This window comes from Punctularia strigosozonata (assembly GCF_000264995.1).
Source record: "Punctularia strigosozonata HHB-11173 SS5 unplaced genomic scaffold PUNSTscaffold_15, whole genome shotgun sequence".
In the NCBI taxonomy this organism is placed as follows: Eukaryota; Fungi; Basidiomycota; class Agaricomycetes; order Corticiales; family Punctulariaceae; genus Punctularia; species Punctularia strigosozonata.
In genome coordinates, this window is record NW_006767447.1 from 474,334 (window position 1) to 490,681 (window position 16,348).

At 56.8% G+C, this 16,348-nt stretch overlaps 5 protein-coding genes across 5 annotated transcripts; 4 read left to right on the forward strand and 1 right to left on the reverse strand.

Annotated features, from left to right (window-relative positions):
- Positions 1–65: 65 nt before the first annotated feature.
- PUNSTDRAFT_116225 (uncharacterized protein) lies at positions 66–1,014 on the forward strand (the record flags this gene model as incomplete). The annotated part of the gene is made up of 4 exons (XM_007387805.1): positions 66–68; positions 129–210; positions 262–457; positions 510–1,014. The coding sequence occupies 4 exons, from the start codon at positions 66–68 to the stop codon at positions 1,012–1,014; spliced, it is 786 nt and encodes a 261-aa protein (XP_007387867.1).
- A 44-nt stretch (positions 1,015–1,058) lies between these two features.
- On the reverse strand, positions 1,059–1,987 carry PUNSTDRAFT_138133 (putative methyltransferase; the record flags this gene model as incomplete). Its single annotated transcript, XM_007387806.1, has 3 exons — positions 1,059–1,585; positions 1,647–1,854; positions 1,913–1,987. The coding sequence occupies 3 exons, from the start codon at positions 1,985–1,987 to the stop codon at positions 1,059–1,061; spliced, it is 810 nt and encodes a 269-aa protein (XP_007387868.1).
- A 269-nt stretch (positions 1,988–2,256) lies between these two features.
- PUNSTDRAFT_92401 (uncharacterized protein) lies at positions 2,257–9,604 on the forward strand. Its single transcript, XM_007387807.1, has 35 exons — positions 2,257–2,420; positions 2,476–2,519; positions 2,578–2,636; positions 2,685–2,800; positions 2,857–2,990; positions 3,047–3,064; positions 3,113–3,180; positions 3,237–3,334; positions 3,401–3,444; positions 3,500–3,675; positions 3,733–4,062; positions 4,124–4,804; positions 4,858–4,901; positions 4,959–5,303; positions 5,360–5,385; positions 5,435–5,465; positions 5,517–5,576; positions 5,626–5,752; positions 5,806–5,892; positions 5,943–5,975; positions 6,026–6,095; positions 6,148–6,198; positions 6,250–6,368; positions 6,421–6,437; positions 6,499–6,510; positions 6,560–6,622; positions 6,680–7,229; positions 7,280–7,592; positions 7,646–7,950; positions 8,009–8,141; positions 8,212–8,346; positions 8,414–8,566; positions 8,623–8,968; positions 9,023–9,354; positions 9,415–9,604. The coding sequence occupies exons 1-27, from the start codon at positions 2,274–2,276 to the stop codon at positions 6,716–6,718; spliced, it is 3,039 nt and encodes a 1,012-aa protein (XP_007387869.1). The 5' UTR covers positions 2,257–2,273; the 3' UTR covers positions 6,719–7,229; positions 7,280–7,592; positions 7,646–7,950; positions 8,009–8,141; positions 8,212–8,346; positions 8,414–8,566; positions 8,623–8,968; positions 9,023–9,354; positions 9,415–9,604.
- Positions 9,605–9,770: 166 nt separating this feature from the next.
- On the forward strand, positions 9,771–10,568 carry PUNSTDRAFT_122634 (uncharacterized protein). Its single transcript, XM_007387808.1, has 3 exons — positions 9,771–10,026; positions 10,052–10,123; positions 10,183–10,568. The coding sequence occupies exons 1-3, from the start codon at positions 9,821–9,823 to the stop codon at positions 10,307–10,309; spliced, it is 405 nt and encodes a 134-aa protein (XP_007387870.1). The 5' UTR covers positions 9,771–9,820; the 3' UTR covers positions 10,310–10,568.
- A 3,097-nt stretch (positions 10,569–13,665) lies between these two features.
- Positions 13,666–16,291, forward strand: PUNSTDRAFT_116230 (uncharacterized protein; the record flags this gene model as incomplete). The annotated part of the gene is made up of 3 exons (XM_007387809.1): positions 13,666–13,848; positions 13,901–14,818; positions 14,876–16,291. The coding sequence occupies 3 exons, from the start codon at positions 13,666–13,668 to the stop codon at positions 16,289–16,291; spliced, it is 2,517 nt and encodes an 838-aa protein (XP_007387871.1).
- Between the last annotated feature and the right edge of the window lie 57 nt (positions 16,292–16,348).

Below are 16,348 nucleotides of genomic sequence, written 5' to 3' on the forward strand. Positions count from 1 at the left end.
TGCTTCCGTACCCAGATACATCGAAGGCCCGGAAAGCAGACGGAAGTCCACCGGCCAACACAACCATGGTCAATACTTTCAGGCACAAGCATCTTCTGTTCGCGTCACCGACTGCTGCTTTTCTATAGGGCTCTCGTGTTGAGATACTGAACGATGGCGGGTACCGCTCGGACGGGCGACGGCAGTATGAACTTCGTGACATCAACATCGGTGGGTCAAGGACGTTCTAGTCTTGATTGGCATGTCACCTTGGTCCACTAGATATGACGCACCAAGGCCCTGCGGATGGGTTTGCGACAGTTAGCCATGGACTCACGGAAGTGTCCGTCTCCGTCTTTGGTCCTCGCGAGGCGAGGTTGAGGAGCCAAACCATCCACGATCGAGCGAACATAAACGTGGAAGTGAATATCGCGCCTTTCAGCACAGGCGACCGGAGAAGACGGAATCGAGGAGACAAGTGCGACCTGTATCGTCACCTTTCAATGGGCGTGCGCTGACAGCGATGGTAGACGCATCCTCGAGTTCGGCGCTACTATCAAATCCACCTTTGAACCCGTCATTCAAACCTCATTATACCCCCGCTCACAAATAGACATACACGTGCTAGTCCTCCAACAAGATGGGGGTGTCCTGCAAGCTTGCATAAACGCGACCACCCTAGCGCTGATAGATGCCGGCATACCACTTCTAGATATTCTCTGTGCTGTCACTGGCGGCGTGCACTCCACCTCCCCCCTACTGGACCTCACGAACCTAGAAGAGAACGACGTCCCGCACATCACGGTCGCGATCATGCCCAGGACAGGAAAGGCAACGCTGGCGACCATGGAGACCAGGCTACATGTGGATCGTTTCGAGGAGGTGTTCAAAATCGCATGCGAAGCAGCGCACGTGCTGCACACGGAGATGAAGGCCGCGGTGAAAAACAGGACGGCAGCTCTGGCGTCTGCCATGGGTGCAGGTCCCAAACCGCCGTTACGGACGGACGACGACGATATGATGCAGGAATACTAGCGCTGTCTGCCAGTTCATACGTTCTCAGGTTGTGAACAAGGGGGTCACTCGCGTTTGACTTCTAAGCGCCTGAAACAAGCGAGCCACTTCTGTCCTTTGTTTCGCTCCACTTTCTTACCCTCCTCTGTGCTCCGATACACCGCGTCCAGGATAGGCCCCCGCCCCTCCTCCCGCAGCGCCTCCTCGCTCACTGGCTCGAACAGCGGGAACTCCTCGAGATGGGTGCGCATCCAATCGTGCAGGTCCTTCACGTCCGTGATCGTGTACACGATCCCGCCCGGTTTTAGCGCGTACGCGTACTCGGCGAGGAGCGTGGGCGAGATAATGCGCGCTTTGTGCTTGCGGGCCTTGAAGTGCGGGTCGGGGAAGAGGAAGAAGACGGCGGAGAGGGAGGCTTTGGGGAAGTAGTTGGGGAAAAACTTCATCGCATTGGCGCGGACGATGGAGACGTTTTGATACGGGCCGGGCGTGGACACGGTCTCGCTCGGAGGAGCTTCCAGCGCGGACGTTGCTCGTAGAGCCTCTATACGATCTTGCACATATTGCGAGACCTGTACCCGGATCTCCATACCTACATGAAATTCGACGATTAGCACCGAACTCTGGGCGTACGTCCGCGAGATGGTACCCACCTAGCATGATTGTATCTGGATATAGCGGTGCGAGCGCGATCAACAACCCTCCGAAGCCGCAACCGACGTCTGCGAACTCGGGAGTTTTGCCGGTTCCAGCGAAGGCGGGATAATGCGGACTCCAGTCCATGGCATCCGGCGAAGCGGGATACTCCAACGCATGATCGGAGAACGGGTTAGCGTGTGCCCGTTGGCGGTAGTACTTTTTCTACCGGAGCATACTACATCGTGAGTTGCGCGTCGATGCACCGTGTAAGGCCTCTCACCTGAGGAAGAGTAGTGTTTTGGACTTGAGGCTCTCTCGAAGTAGAATCCGCTCCTCGTTTCCTCTTCCCAGCCATAACAGACGAATCCAGTTATCAGCCTACGCGCGCGAGTAAATTTCAGTCAGCTAAGGCGCGACCAGAGTCAGGGCGGCAAGCGATGCCGAATAACACGATTGTAAACTGGACACTGGACGATCCGGGTCTGCTCTGTGTCTGTGCTTGAGCAAATCTGAGATGTTTCCGGTCACCTGGAATGGGACCTCCGCTCGCGCCGGGTTGTCGGCGTCGCGTCTACCGCCACTGGCCGCACAGTACTACTGTTACGTTCATCCTCGACGGCTTATGGGATCGCACTTGTGCCATGGCTTCAGCAAAGACGGTGCCTAAGCCGTTCTCTGTGAAGGCGACAACTGTAGCAACTGTCCATACGTACCTGGCCAATACCGCGTTCTTGACTGCGCTCGCCCTCGGCTGTCTGTTACACTACAAGCGAATCGTGAAGAATGAGGTTCTCTCCGTGTTCTGGTTCTGGATGTTGTTGTTGTAACTAAACATATATGAAGGTAGCGGGATATCCTGACGAATGGTTCCCATCTGTATCTGCGACGTGGGTGCATCAAGATTCGCGCTCGGCCGTACGGAGGCTCACGCGCTCCTGTGCATAGAATCGGGGATTGGTATCCTGAGCGCAATATATTTCAAATCCTGATAGCATTGACTGCTGGTAAGCCAGATCCTGTAGGATTGTACCCTGTTCTAACGCCGACCTCAGGCCCCCGGTTCGCCGTTGTTTTCTTGCAATATTACCTTGCTCGCACGAAGAACTCCAAGCTTGCGGTGGTTGTGCTGATTTCGGGACTTGTGCGCACTGTATCATGCGGAGGATGGGTGAGAGTCGGACGATCTCCACAAACTATCAGATATGGTAACACCTCTCCTGCTAGGTTTATATCACATCCTCAGATGATCATGACGTCCACGACTTCTTCATGGTCACATACATAGTCTGTAATATTCCATGGATGTTCGGCGGTTTGGCGTGTACCCCCTCCGATAACCATACCGCTAGACGAAGACGGTCGGTGCTACTTATCATGTTCGGGATATATGCATCTGACATCACGGATCTTGCAGTCAACTGGTTTCTGGGGCGTGAGTCGTCACGATCCTGCTTGGTGCCCTCGTTCAGACTTTTCACAGGTTCTTCGGCTCCCTTGTACCTCTGGTGTACTTTTTCATCCAGCACAAGGTGCACCGCATACCGGGAGGTACGAGGAGTCACTCTCGCGTTCATACTAGGTCTGTTTGGTTCATGATCGCACAGCGTATACCCGTTATGCGTTCTGCGAGTGGTCACTCATCTTCTGCGACATTGCCTACGACTCCATCGCCGAGATCGACTTTCGCCGCGCGGAGTTGGAGGTGAGTCATCTGGGCTGGTTGAAAACGCGTTGACCGAGGTCGGGTTAAACAATGCCGATTTACCAGGTCGCGCTAGGCGTCTCCTTGAGGAGTACGGCAACTGACGAAATGTATCGACAATTACATCGGTTGGCGTAATACAACGGTTCTTACCTTCTATGCCAGATTAGCGCAAGCACCTGCCATGCCTGAAACTCCCACAGAAGCGCAAGCGATAGTAGAAGACAATGCTGAAGCTGACAATCAGCCTGCGCGTCAGGACGTGTCACACTCATGGGCGTCGACCCTTGCCATCATCGTGCCAAGGCCATTAGTTGCATTCCTCTCCGACGCATACCTCGGTACGCCTCCCTCCCGCTCATATATCATGCCAGGGCTCACTGATCGTACGTCTTCAGCCTACGTCTTCTGGTCAATCTACACCTCCCTCGTGCCAACCCTGTTCTACTTCTCCATCTGGGAACTAGCCATCGCCGGTTCCGAAATTGCGCTCCTCTCCTGCCTATCACCTGTCATTCTCGGCATTCCAGGTGCGCTTCCCTGGGCCGCATCTCGTGACGGCCAGACAACGCTTCGCGCGCTGTCGCTCGTCGGGCTTGCAGTATACGTGGTGAACAGTCCACTCGGGAGGCTGTTCGGTGTCGCATTCGCGAATATATGCCTGTTCGTAGGGCAAGCGGCGGAGTGGACCGGAACGGGAGAAAAGAGTGTGGAGTATTCCGCTATATGTACGCTTATCTCTACACCAGAGCTTGGAGATAGACGATTGATGCACTATCTTTCTTGCAGTGACCGGCCTCGGTTTGATCATTTCCAGCGTAACGAAGCTCGCGAACCATACGAATAACCCGATATGGCCTTTTGTGAACGAGAATTCGGGAGGATATAACAAGACCGGCATCGTCCTAGCCTGCTTGGCCTTGTACGAAGCGCACACCCGGCCCCGCCTTCAAGAGGAACCGACATCTTCCAACGCAAAACAGGCCAAGCGCACCCGCCTTCCGGCATCACGCGAGTTTGGGCCATCCGGGACCTGGCTAACCGCCGCCGTAGCAGGAGGCAGCCTCGTCTACAGCCTCCACACGTTCCTGTCGGAGTCAAGTACCCTCATCGCATGGTTGTGGACCGGCTATCCGATCACAGGGCCTGTGCCGCACCTCCATGGAGCGATGACGATCATCGCCCAGTGCTTCGGCCTCCTCATTCCCCTGGCGCTGAAAGGATCGGGGATCGGAGTGGACGTGCTCTTGCACCCGGTCTGGTTTGCGTATGGAACGGCGAGCGCATACACCCTGTACAGCTACAAGAATTGGGTTGGATATTTCGGCGGCCTCAACCTGGCGATTTACCTTATGTCGGTTATTCCTCCGGTTCTACTCGAGCTCGCCAGGGCCTCTCGAGGCCGGGAAGGAAAGACCTTTTTCTCGGCGTTCGTCGTCGTTTGTATGCTGGATCTTGCCAGTGTCTGGAGTGAGTCTCGCATACAGCCCATGGTTCGTCTCGTTTTGACGTACACCGATTAGCGGTTGCCTATGCGTTTGTGCCCGGCGGTGCCTATCTTCGTGAGGTATGCACAACTTTCCAACTTCTCACATGCACTGGCATGACAAGCTTGTCTGCATAGAGGACGGATCTTGTTTTGATAGCACAGATGAGTGGCCTGGCGCTCATCGCTCGTTGGCCGAACGGACAAGGAGCGTCGAGCTTGTTGAACACCCCGCTGCACGCCAAACGCTACGCTTCCGCCGTACTCGCAATCTGCTCCGTACTGTCGGTCATTGCTACGCTATATCGACTGCCGACGGAACCGCCTCGGCCGTACCGGCCAGCGTCGAGAATCATTCGAGCGGGCATATGGACGGTGCATTTCGGAATCGATAATGCTGGACGTGACAGCCAGCGAGGAATGAGACACCTCATTCACGACATGGAGCTCGATATCGTTGGGCTCCTCGAGACTGATCTACATGTGAGTAGCAACGGATTTCTTACTAGTTGGCAGCTGAGAATAAATACACGTACTAGCGCATCGTCTACGGCAACCGAGATTTGTCAGTTCCATGGTCCGAATCTGTCCTCTTACTTACCTCACCGATACAGAACGCGGGTCATCGCGGAGCAGGAAGGCTACGTGCGTACCCTTGAATCATCTACGGTGTCTTCGCTCACCCATGGTTTCCAGTACGTTGACATCGGCCCGGGCCCGAATCAACATACTTGGGGCTGTGTACTGTTATCCAAGGTAAGGGGACGCTTGGACGAGTGCGAAGCGATTCTCACCTCTTTTCCAGTTCCCAATCGTCAACAGTACCCATCATCTCCTGCCAAGCCCTGAAGGAGAGCTGGCCCCTGCAATCGAGGCTATCATTGATGTGTGGGGTACGCTGGTCACGGCTGTGGTAGCTCACAACGGACAAGGTGCGGTGCACACCGTTGGCCGTAGTAGCAGGTCCATTCATATAGCAATACAGAGGAGACTCCATTGGATCGGGAGCTTCAAGCGACGGAATTAGCTCGCATTATGTCTGCAAGCTACCCTCGCCCTGTGATTTTCCTGGGTAAGTCATACATCTACGTCATATATTCTAACTTCCTCACAAGCATATAGGCTATGTTGTTACGAAGCCTCACGCAGCACGGCGTGAGTCGGCATGCCTTCGGTTGAGTGCTCGTACTGAACCTGCATGCTAGCATCGCCCTACGAGATCATGGTACAGGATGGTCAAGTACATGATATTGATCAAGAAGACGAAGACCGTTGGTAAGAGATATGTGCCCGTGGTAACACTGACATATAACGAGATATGTGCTAGGTGTGAATATATCTTCTACCGTGGCCTGTACCGAACCTCCTACTCCCGACTGTGGGTTTCTACCGGTGCCCGGAGATTACCGTGTGCTTACGCAGATATTAGGTCGCGAGGATCTATAACAGACACCGAGTTGCAAGTTGGGCAGTTCGTAGTGCCTCGAATCGGCTCCGGGCCGATAAATGATACCGTGGAAGCGCGTTATCTCCGGTCCTTCAAGGAAGGTAAGTCACAGAAGGCTCGTTTCAATGGCCTGAAACTCAGATATCCACATAGACCTCCCTACCGACCATGTAAGTAATACATGCCTCGTCGTTCGTGGTATTTACAATCTTTATCCGTCTGCTTTGGCAGTGGTTCCCCATGGTGCGTCATTCATTGACAATAAATAGGCAGTGTGCTGATTTACACAAAGGAATACTATGGCGATGAGGCCGGCGGCGGCGTCAATGGCCACTTTTATCATGTATTCTATACCGTCAGTTCAGCTCACGCTCCCCGAGTATGGTTTGACTGATGCGTCTTCTTCCCCCAGCCGCTATATTACAAAATTCCGGAAGGGTCCGAAGTCTGAAAATCTCCGTGGAACGGACTTTATATACAAAAATGTGCATTGCTATGTTGCTGCAATCATACACACCCTCATCACCGCTTCTCATCCGTGCTACTGGCGTCGTCGCTGTCCTCTTCTGTGTCCTCTTCTGAGTCTCCTTCACTTGCGTGTCCCTCTTCATCCTGTCCACCCTCACCATCTTCGTCTTCACTCTCGCTCTCGCTCTCCTCGCTTTCCTCATCTGCATCCGCATAGAACTTGTCCAAGTCTGTGAATGCCCCTTTCGACGAGGTGACCGGCGTTCCTGAAGCTGTTGGGGTGAGTACGATAGGTGTAGGGAGGTTTGACGCGGCAATCGATCGCGGGCCGGAGCCTAGCGCCGTTGGCACGAATGCAGCGGCGGGCGGTCTGTCGTCTTCCGTATCCCTAAGTGATGGTTCGGCGCCTTCTTCGAGCCAGTCGGGCAAGACGCGATCGCCGTGACCCTTTCCAGTGATCGCTTCCAATGATCCCAGCATAGCATTAGATTCTTCTGGGAGAGAATCAAACGATGGAAAGCCATCTGACTGCATATATGCGCACCTTTCCAGGACTCTTGCTCGACGACCTTCCTTTTGCCCTCGAACAGCACTAATCGCACTTGCTCTCTCCGCAGAATGACCGCCGCCCGGTCCTCCTTCTCATCGTCCCATTCTTCACCCTGACCGTTGAGCGATGGCGAGACTCCGGTCAGAAGGGCAGAAAGCATCCGAGCGCGATCGCGCACGTCGTAGTTGGCGTCGTAGCGAGCCAAGGAGAACACGTAGCGCGCGAGGAGAACCAATCGTGGGTTGCTGGGGCAGAGGCAAAGCAGCTTCGCCGCAAGGGCGACGATAGCTAGCTTTACCGCAGATTGCTGGAGAACTCTTGTCAGCGACGCGGAGGGTGGAAAACCGCGACGAGGCTTACTTCATCGCCAAACGTCTTTGCGGTCCTGCGGAGCACATCCGGAGCCCATGGCGCCGCTCCGCTCAACGATTCGTCATGTATCCCGACCCCGTTCTGCTGCCCAGTGGGCACCGCGGGTGCGTACTCGCCGACGAGCCACACAACACAGGCCCGCGCCTGCGGATGACGTATCTCGTCTATCCTATACGCCAATTTTGATACGATTGACACAGGAGTGTCTAGCGGAGTAGATGCGGTGCCTGTCGGGTCGGTCTGTGATTGTACAAGGGACTTCAGGACAACGACGGCGTTGGAAACCACGACATCTGCGCTTGGTCGCCGAAATGTCAGCCGTGCGGGCCAGATGATCAAGTACCAACGCACCATGCTTGCTCCTGATGAGCCCCATGAGGATGTTTAGACATTGCTGCGTGCACGAGAGCACGATTCGAGCGCAAGATCCAACGGCATGTATGGAATCGCGGACGAGCTGATCGTCGGTGTCTTCCGCGTAGTCCTATTACGATCGGCCGGTGGTCATGACATGGATCAACGAACAAGAACGAACATGACGCAAGGTGACCTACGATGAATTCGCGCAGCAACGCTTGATGGTTTTCCGGTGTAACCAAATTTAGCAGCAATCGGACCTTGAGAGACTTCACAACGCTGAAATCATCTGATAGCACGAAGAAGCGGTTATAGTGTGGTCGGAACAGGTCCTAGGTAACCAGTAGTCGGCATGGTGATCGACCTCAAGCGCCATGTGAAGGAGAAAAGGGAACATACCTGGTGTTGACAGGCTATCATAGTTATATACGCCAAAATCACCCGTTCTATTTCTTTGGAAGAAACGAGAAGACGTAATAGAGGTGAGACGATCTTTGGCAGCGATGACGGGGGTCCGAGGTAGTAGAAAGCCTTGATGACAGCTAACACCACCTGATCCGACAAGGGTCCAGTCAGTGGTTCACGACACGATAGATCAGCCCACTTACAGCCGGGTTTTGGGATTGAAGAAGAGGCTCGGAACAAGTCAGCAACAAATGCAGATCCTTGTCCACCTCCTCTTCCGAGTCTCCATTCGGTTTTTGCGTCACAGAGGGTTTTGGAAGCATAACGCGAACGTATCTTGTCAGCAAGTCGATCAGGGCAACCTGACCCCACTCGTCGACGTCAATCAGCGTTCGGCATAGTCTGCGGTAGTGTGGATGAAGCAAGTCCAGCCGGGTTGGACATGTCGACTCGAAAGCGACAGCGACGCTGCCAATCGAGAGCGGTGACCGGTCCCGCAAAAGTGACGAGAGTATGCCGATAAGATCCGGAAGGTGGTTTTGATCTAAGCTGCGCTGGCGATCTCTCGTGAGACGCGTAGATGAGTAACATGCTGGTGCGTACCTATAGCATCTGGGTATTGCTAATGCTGCAGCCTTACGCACGTACGGGCTCGTGTCTGCCGCACACTTCTTGATAGCAAGGACCACAATGCTTCCAATCATGGGGACCCCAATACCGCTAAGAACTCTAAGCGCCATTGCCCTGATCAGAGGGTTGCTGTCTGTGAGGTCCTTCTGGAAAGTGTTGATGGAGAGCAAGGCCAGATCCGGCTCTTGCTCGGCGTATCGAAGGAGGTAGATGTAAACCAGCTTGCGGATCTCGAGGTTGTGAGACGCGACATTTTTAACGACTTGGGCGAAGAACTCGGAGACGTTGCGGCCTTTGGATATGAGCTGCACGGACATCACGAATGAGCAACGCGGCATGCTGCGATATCGTACGAACCGACGCACCGCGATGAGGCGTTTCATGGCCTCGAGCTTTTCGCGATCGCTGCTCGAATCCAGCTGTTGGCGGATGTTCTTGAGCTTGTCGTCCGTGGTGTCCAGATAGGACGAGCCCGATGCACCCAGCGAGAGATCCCGAGTCCGTTCGGACAGCGTCTCCTGCAGCCGCTGACCCAGCCTGGATGCATTTTCGGTGATAGCGCCCAGATTCAGGCCATTTAACGCAGCCATATCGACGGTCCTCCGAAGTTAACAGGAGTTTCTGCAGCTGCGCAGGCTCACTGGGCTTCATGAGTAACGGCATTTAATTACGTCTTCACCATCCGTTTTCACACGATCACTTCATCTGAACTCATCCGACGGCACGTATCGTCCAGTTGTCCGGCAAACGAATTCGTCAGATTGGATACAGATGCGAGTCTTTAGCTTATGCCCGTGCATTCGAATTGATGGGCAAGCAATACCTAGATATGATTTCGCGACACGATGGACGGGCGAATGTCAAAATTCGCGCCTTCCCCAATATATGCCTGCATTAATGCGACTGAATTTTCAATCTCCTGCTGCAGCTACCGAGGATATCAATCGGCGCTTAGATATGAACCCGAATTTACGCGAGTCTGGAACGGCGGGGGTTCGCAAGGTTCGCTGCTGACGGGGCCACCGACCCGACCACCGATTTGGGTGCCCATCGGACCGAGACGAGAGGGGATAAGTAAGTCACTAAACTCTATCTGTATCTATAGCTTCCGTGCCACGCTGCGTCTATGGCAGATTCGCCAATTTTTGTTTCGGATTCGACAGCGGAAGCCGAGTATCATCCGCGCGGACCATTCCGAGGCATATAATACGCGAACATGGGGTCACGCAAGGCTTTATCGAGGTTATTCGTGGTTATTAGCCTCGCGATACCGTTTGTTCGGCCGCGGGATCAAGCGGCGTTAAAGATACGGATGGAGAGAGCGAGGGAGGGAGGCATGCATCGTGCTGCAGGAAGACGCCAGGCTAGTCAGCAGGGACGGTACACGCGGTTTCCAGCCGGCCATACGAGGAAGGGATATATGCATCGAGAGCTTGAGTTGCCGGTGATACACGAATGCGTATGCTCACGTTGTGCACACGGCAACAGATTGCAATTCCCAGCTATGGTCAGTGCTAGATGAAAAGTAATATATAATGGTGACGACGCCGTGAATGCGGACCAGGATTACAAGAATCGCGAGCTGACAACACAAAGTCGACTGTCTGACTGAGTGCTTGTGACGGGGGGAAATATAGGTTGACCACCTTATGGCAACGAGGATTCGCATTCGGCGCAAGTATTCATCAACGAGGGGTACGTGGACCCAACACTAAGAATTATCGGGGAAACGGTCAAAATGGTAAAGGACCTTCCGGGTAATACTTGATACCTCTGTTGTCGTCTCATCATGTCGGAGACATAACGGCGGTGCATACTACAATGGCTCGGACACCGGCTCTCTGGCCGAGCTCGAACCCGACATTCCCGGTGCACGGCGGGCTCTTACCAATGAGCTGCATATCAGGAGATGGCGGTACGAACTGAGTGGCTGATGTGGCAAGCCAACGCCCACAAGCGTCGTCTTGCGACCAGATGGGGGGACCGATGCTGCGACGATGTACGTGCTCAAGGCCCCTCCTGGGCGTCCCGCGCTGCAACCGCGGGTGTCGGGATACCCTTCCCGACTCGCGCACGCGCCGGTGCAGTCGACTCAGGCAGCGAGCCGGACGTGCGGAACGCTGGAAAATAGACAGAGTTCGCCGCGGAACGTGACCGGGGCTGGGCTCTGCTGCACCGGCGGCGACCCTGAGAGCTGGTGCTGAACCGCCTCTTGCGTCGCCGTCCGTCCGTCCGTTCGCGGCGAGGTGGTCCCATATCGTCTCATGACGTCGCTCCGAGGGAAAGCAAGTATGACGAGAGTAATGTGCGGCCGAAGGGGAGAGATGTAAATGGTACCAGTCGACGGATGCCGTTGCTGGCTTGGGCGGAGTGACATCACGTTTCTCTCGTGCGCGCGCTGAGCGCCTCAGACGAGGCAGGTCGGTGGCTGCACGACAAGCTCGTCGGGCGACAGAGGCGCAGCGTAGGGCGCTCCGGGCGGGGCGCTGGTGACCTGATGGGGAGCCGTAGCTGACAGTACAGCCATTTATCAGCCAGGAAGAGCTAATCCCTGTTAAGCGTAGTAAGCAGGACGAGCTCGCGCGCGTTCGCCCGTGGCTCTCAGCTAGAGGCACAGATGGGAAGGGGCTGCTCGTAGGAAACACAACGAAACTGGGCATTGTCCGGAGCACGAGGCGGGAAATTTGAGGCGACAAACAAAGCCGGGGTTTTATTTGGCAAGGGGGGGGGACGTGAATCAACGGGCAAGGCGGAGGATTGGTCGCCAGCCACCGAGCGTCGCACGGCACCTTCCGCTTTCGGACCCAGACACCTGGGAGACGCTCTGCCCCCTCTCACACCGACCACGACCAGTCCCCTCCTCGCCGTCCTCCTCGTCCCCGACGGTCCCTCCCCGCCCCCTCCCCGCCCGGATTTCTGTCCGCGGCAAGCTCGCATCCAACTCGCGCGGTCACCAGCGCGCCCGTCCGGCCCAGCCACCCGCCCTCCGCGCACCCCAGCGGGCTGCACCGAGCCATGGCCGATCGACACCCCCAGTACTCTATGCTCGGTCCCAACTTCAACCCCGGCCTCGGCTCGCCGCATATGCCGCAGCAGCCCCGCCAGCAGGCCCCGATCGACCCGTCGCAGGTCCCGGGCATGAACACCAACGACCGTCTCTGGCAGATGCAGCAGCTCCAGCAGCAGCACCCGCCGTTTCGCAACCCAGTAGGCGGAGATATCATGGGCGTGCAGGGCCAATCTCAGGTGAGCGTCTTGGTCCGCGTCCCACTGTCTCTCCCGACGTTCCGCCCTGCCTTGGCGCGCCGACGCCCCGACCCTGCTTATTACGTAAACTGACACGAGCCTCTTCCCGCGCACCGTCGTTTCAGGTCGCAGAGCTCATGCGCAGCCAAGGCGTCGCGCGAATGCCCGGACAACCCCAGTTCGGTGCCCAGCAGCAGCCGTTCGTCATGAACGCCGCCGCAGGACAGCCCGGCGGCCTTCACGAGCTGCAAGCCAACCCTCACATGCAACAGCAGATGCAAAACAACTTCGGTCTCGGCGGCGGCGGCGGCAATGCCGCCCAGCTTCAGGCCGCCTTCCAAGCCAACCAGGGGATGCTACCTGCGCCGAACGACCGCGTGGCCCGTCAACTCAACCTCCTCACGATGGCGAGCCAACAGCAGCATCAGCCGCCGCAAGGCGGACCCCTCAACCCTGGAAACGGCATGGTCCAGCCCCCCATGGGCGCTCATCACCCCCAGAACGCGTTCAATCCCGCTGCCCCCATGCATGGTGGCATGGACGGTCAGCAGCAGGCTGGCAACCACCTCGCCATGCCGCAGGGTAATCAGCTCCCTCAGCCTGGCATGCTCAACCCAGGCGCTCCGGTCAATATGCAGACCCTCATCGAACAGGCCCAGCGGCTCCGGGCGCACATACAGGAATTGGAGAGCCAACTCAATCAGCTGCATGATGCTCGCGCGGGCATGTCCGATAATCTGTACCTCAGCCGATCGTCCCAGCTTCAGGGTGCCATACAGCGGCAGAGGGCGATGATGCAAAAACTTGCAGCGCATATCAACAGAATCCGTTCGCAGCATACGCAACAGACGCCGAGCACGCTGGCCAACGCGATGAACCCGACAATGGGTCAACCGATACCGTGAGTCTTCAATCATGCTTTCTACGAAGACTTGAGTCTGACCATCGCGAGCCAGTCCTCATTCATCTTCGCCACCGCTTCACCCACAGTCGGCGAACGTGGGTCAACCCGCATGGTCTCCGCCTGGCTCCCAGCAGCCCTTTCCCGGTCAGCCGACGCAGCGTCAGCCTACTCCGCACTTTCAGGGAATGGGCCAGCCGCACCTGCCTAACATGCAACCCAGCCCGGGGCAGATTCCTCCCCACCCTCAGCTGCAGTCGCCGCCGCAAATATCCGCTCGAACGACCCCGCGCCCGAACCTCATCCCCTCCCAACCCCCCGCTGGTGCCCCCAATACGCCGCATAGGTACGTGAAGGTACTCTTGCGCGAATATATCACCTCACGATATCTATCCTTAGTGTCGGGCCCGTCATGATCGATACTCTGGAGTCTCGAATGCGGGGCCAGCCGATGGTGGGCGCGACCCATATGGATCAGATGCAGTGGATCATGCCTCCGCCGGTGGACCAGATCAAGTTCTCGACTGCGTATCGCACGTTCTGCAACCAGAAGGCCATTCAGCATGACAAGCGGTTGATGGAGATTGACCATCGACCGGTCGACCTCTATCGTCTGCATTATGAGGTTATGCGAGAAGGTGGTCGGGAACAGGTATAGTCGACCCTCCGACCCTTCACCCGCATTTTCTGACCCATAGTTGTAGGTGACGCAGAAAGAGTTGTGGCCCGTCATCGGTGGACGCCTGGGCTTTGTCGCGTTCCCCGGAAATGGGCATGAGCCCGCGAAATGTGCACCAGGAGCAGCTCAAGGCCTGCAGGCCTGCTATGACACGTACCTGCTCGAGTTCGAGCGAGCGTACTTCCGCACGTGGAACCAGAACAGGTTACGTAACGGCGCGCAAGGTCTACAACAGCGTCCGGGCATGGCCGCGAACGGTCAACCGGTGAGGCCGGCTCAGCGGCCCGCAGATGCAGCGACGATGCAGCTCATGCTGCAGCACGCGCACTCAACCGTGCAGCAGATGCGCGCTGCCGGCTTGCAGGAGGAGCTCATCGCGCTCATCGAACGGCACCGTACCCAGCTGCAGCAGAGCGAGCAGCAGCGGGCGCAATTCCGGAAGGGACTCAGTGGCCAAGGCATGCCCCAACAGCCTAACCCCCCTATCCTCGTTGGGTCTCAGCAGCCACCGTTTGGGCAGCCGTCGCGCGAGAACGGTCCGGCGGGGATACCCCAACAGCAGCAGCAAGCATTCGGGATGTCTCGGCAGATGAACGAGCAGCAAGGGCAACAACCGTTTGTTCATCCCGGACAGCATGGCCATCAGCAGCAACAGCAGCAGCAACAGCAGCCTCCGCAGATGCCGCAGCGCCAAGCGATCATGCCGCCGACGCAGGTTCAAGTGCAGAACGCGGTCAAGATCGTGCAGAAGTTCAAGCAGGATTTCATCGCTAATCGGGATCCGGCTAGGGTCCAGACGCTGATGCTACCGGACGAGCAGAGACTGGAGTATAATCAAGCGTTTGAGCAGCTCCTCCGCATTGCTAGCGACCTGGACCCCAAACTGCCGTGGATCGCTGTCATTCTAAAGGACGAGAGCACTCTCCGCAAGCTGGTTGTTATTGTGAGTATTTTCCGACGTTCTAGTTTTGCCCGCGACGACTGACTCGTGCTTGCGTAGACTCTCCTTGCCCAACAACAGAAGGTCTTGATGTCCTCTGCGACGCCGAAGTACATCATCGACCTCAACACCGTGAAGTCGATGATATCACAGGCTCAGACTGCTAAAGAGGTCTTTAACAACCTCTTGGCTTTGACTCAAGCAGGTCAACACGCGCAGCAGCAACAGCAGCAGCAGCAGCAGCAACAACAACAGCAGCAGCAGCAGCAACAACAACAGCAGCAGCAACAGCAGCACGCCATGCAACCACCAGTTCTCCACGGGATGATCCCGCCCCAAGGACGACCGATGATACCTAGTCCGCAAAGGCCGGCATCAGCTCAGCAAGGCATTCAGCAGCAGCAGCCTCCGCAGATCCAGCCACAACCACCGCAGGCTGTGCTTCAACGGTCATCACAGGCGCCGATGAACCCACCGGCCCCCGCGCAAAAGAAAACGGCGACGCCCCTCCCGCCGAATCTCACCGTCGCCTCCGTGCGCACGCCACCCTCCACCGCTGCATCTACTTCGACTCCCGGCCCCAGCGTATCGACGCCGACGCCCGCTCCGCCGGCTACCCCGAAGTCACCAGCTAACAAGGCCAAGGCCACTCCCAAGCCGAAAGCTGCGTCTGTTCCCAAGCGCAAGCCGTCCGTCGCTAGCAAGAATGAGAAGCCCGTCGCGGTGCAGCCCGCCGAACCCGCTCCGAAGGTCATGCCCTCCCCCGAGCCGTCGACGTCGCTCAAGCGGCAGCGCGAGGACGATAGTCTCGCGGTACCAGCGGGAGCACCCGATGTGCCCTCGCCGAAGCGACCCAAGACTGAGTCGGAGTGGGATGGCCAGCCTCATCCGACGGTCGTGGAGAGGCAGAGGCAGGTTGATGCCGTCGAGACCCCCGAAGATGCGGTAGCGTTCTTCGAGCAGTTCTCGAAGATGGTTGGCGATGGGCAGGACACGGCTATAGCCGAAACGCTGGAGCAGATCTTGAAGGCGTGCGATCCATCGGGACTGGCAGACGGTCTGCCCTCAACGTCGGCATCCCTTTTAGATGATGGGCCCCGTGTTGGAGACGCCGCCGGTTCCAACAGCAACCCGGAAGAGTTCCTGCAGTTCATCGACTTCTCCTCCTTTCCCGGACGCGGCATGGACGACGACGTAGCTCCCACTCCGGAGCTGGTTCCTTCATCCTCCACCAACCCCAGTCCCGCGTCTGATACCGATCACGCATCTGGGTCGCGCTCGACAGGGACGACACCCGTCTTCAAGCCGGCTGTCGTCGAGAACCCGAAGCCTGCCCTCGACGAGACATCGGATCCGCTACGGCTAGGAGCCTGGGCCGAGATTGACGGCGGCGAATCGGCTTACTACTCCGCATTCGACGGTTGGAAATGGGATGGTCCGATGGCTTCAGCGGATCAGCCCTGGGGTTTCTCATAGCATCTCTTAGAGGTTCGGTCCGTCTTTCGTGTCTCGTTCCCTGTTCCTCCTTTGCTT